At 60.8% G+C, this 867-nt stretch overlaps 1 protein-coding gene across 1 annotated transcript in view; it reads left to right on the forward strand.

Moving 5' to 3' along the window:
- thoc6 (THO complex 6) overlaps positions 1-867 on the forward strand; it is a gene marked incomplete at its 5' end in the record, with an annotated part of 6104 nt that overhangs the window by 2103 nt on the left and 3134 nt on the right. Inside the window, 2 exons of the mRNA XM_048621106.1 lie at positions 234-336; positions 666-715. Of these exons, the coding sequence (XP_048477063.1) occupies positions 234-336; positions 666-715 (153 nt within the window). The remainder of the gene's footprint in view (positions 1-233; positions 337-665; positions 716-867) is intronic.

The raw sequence follows: 867 nt of genomic DNA on the forward strand, positions 1-867 counted from the left end.
GGAGGAGGGGCCGAATGGCCTCCTGTTCCCGTGTAACAGGCTGGAGGGGGGGAGCCGAATGGCTTCCTGTTACCGTGTAACAGGCTGGAGGAGGAGTGGGCCAAATGGCCGCCGCCTCTTCCAAGGCTCCGCTGACGTCCTAGTGCTAGTATAGCTAGGGAGGGGAAACTGCGGTACAGGGGAGGAGGTAGGCAGCGGAAGGACCACGTTCTAACCTCCCTCTTCCTCCCCAGCAAACACTGAACGGTCACCAAGACTATGTGCACTGCGTCGCACTGAGGGACCAGCACAGGGAGTGTGTCTCGGGGAGCGAGGACGGCACAGTCAGGCTATGGGGTAAGAGCTGCTTATGTCTTACGCAGGGCGGGAGCCAACAGCCCAGCGTTTCGGAAGAGCGGGAGCGAACGGGGAAGGGGTTTGGGGTCCATGGGGACGGTGTAGAGCGGGAGTGAGCGGGAAGGGTTTTGGGGTCCATGGGGACGGTGTAGAGCGGGTGTGAACGGGAAGGGTTGAGGGGTCAATGGGGACGGTGTAGAGCGGGTGTGAACGGGGAAGGGGTTTGGTGAAGCAATAGTGGACCGTTGGAGACGGGGAATGTTTGTTAATGTCTCCCACGCGGATTCCCGGGAATGTCCCTGCTATTATCCTCTGCGTTTGTCCCTCAGATCTCCGCACGGCGACTCAGGTCCAGGCGATTGAGGTCTACAAATACGAGGTAAGAGGCTGGTGTTTCTGACCCCATCTCGTCCTTTCTCAGGGGCTGAGCCCCCTACCGCTTGCAACACTGCCCCCATCCCCTCCCTCCCGGACCCCCTCTTCGCCCACCATTGGCACACCTCCCCTACCTCACATCCTACCCGCCCCTCT

Source organism: Rhincodon typus, unplaced genomic scaffold, assembly GCF_021869965.1.
Source record: "Rhincodon typus isolate 14 unplaced genomic scaffold, sRhiTyp1.1 hic_rhity00000054, whole genome shotgun sequence".
NCBI lineage: Eukaryota > Metazoa > Chordata > Chondrichthyes > Orectolobiformes > Rhincodontidae > Rhincodon > Rhincodon typus.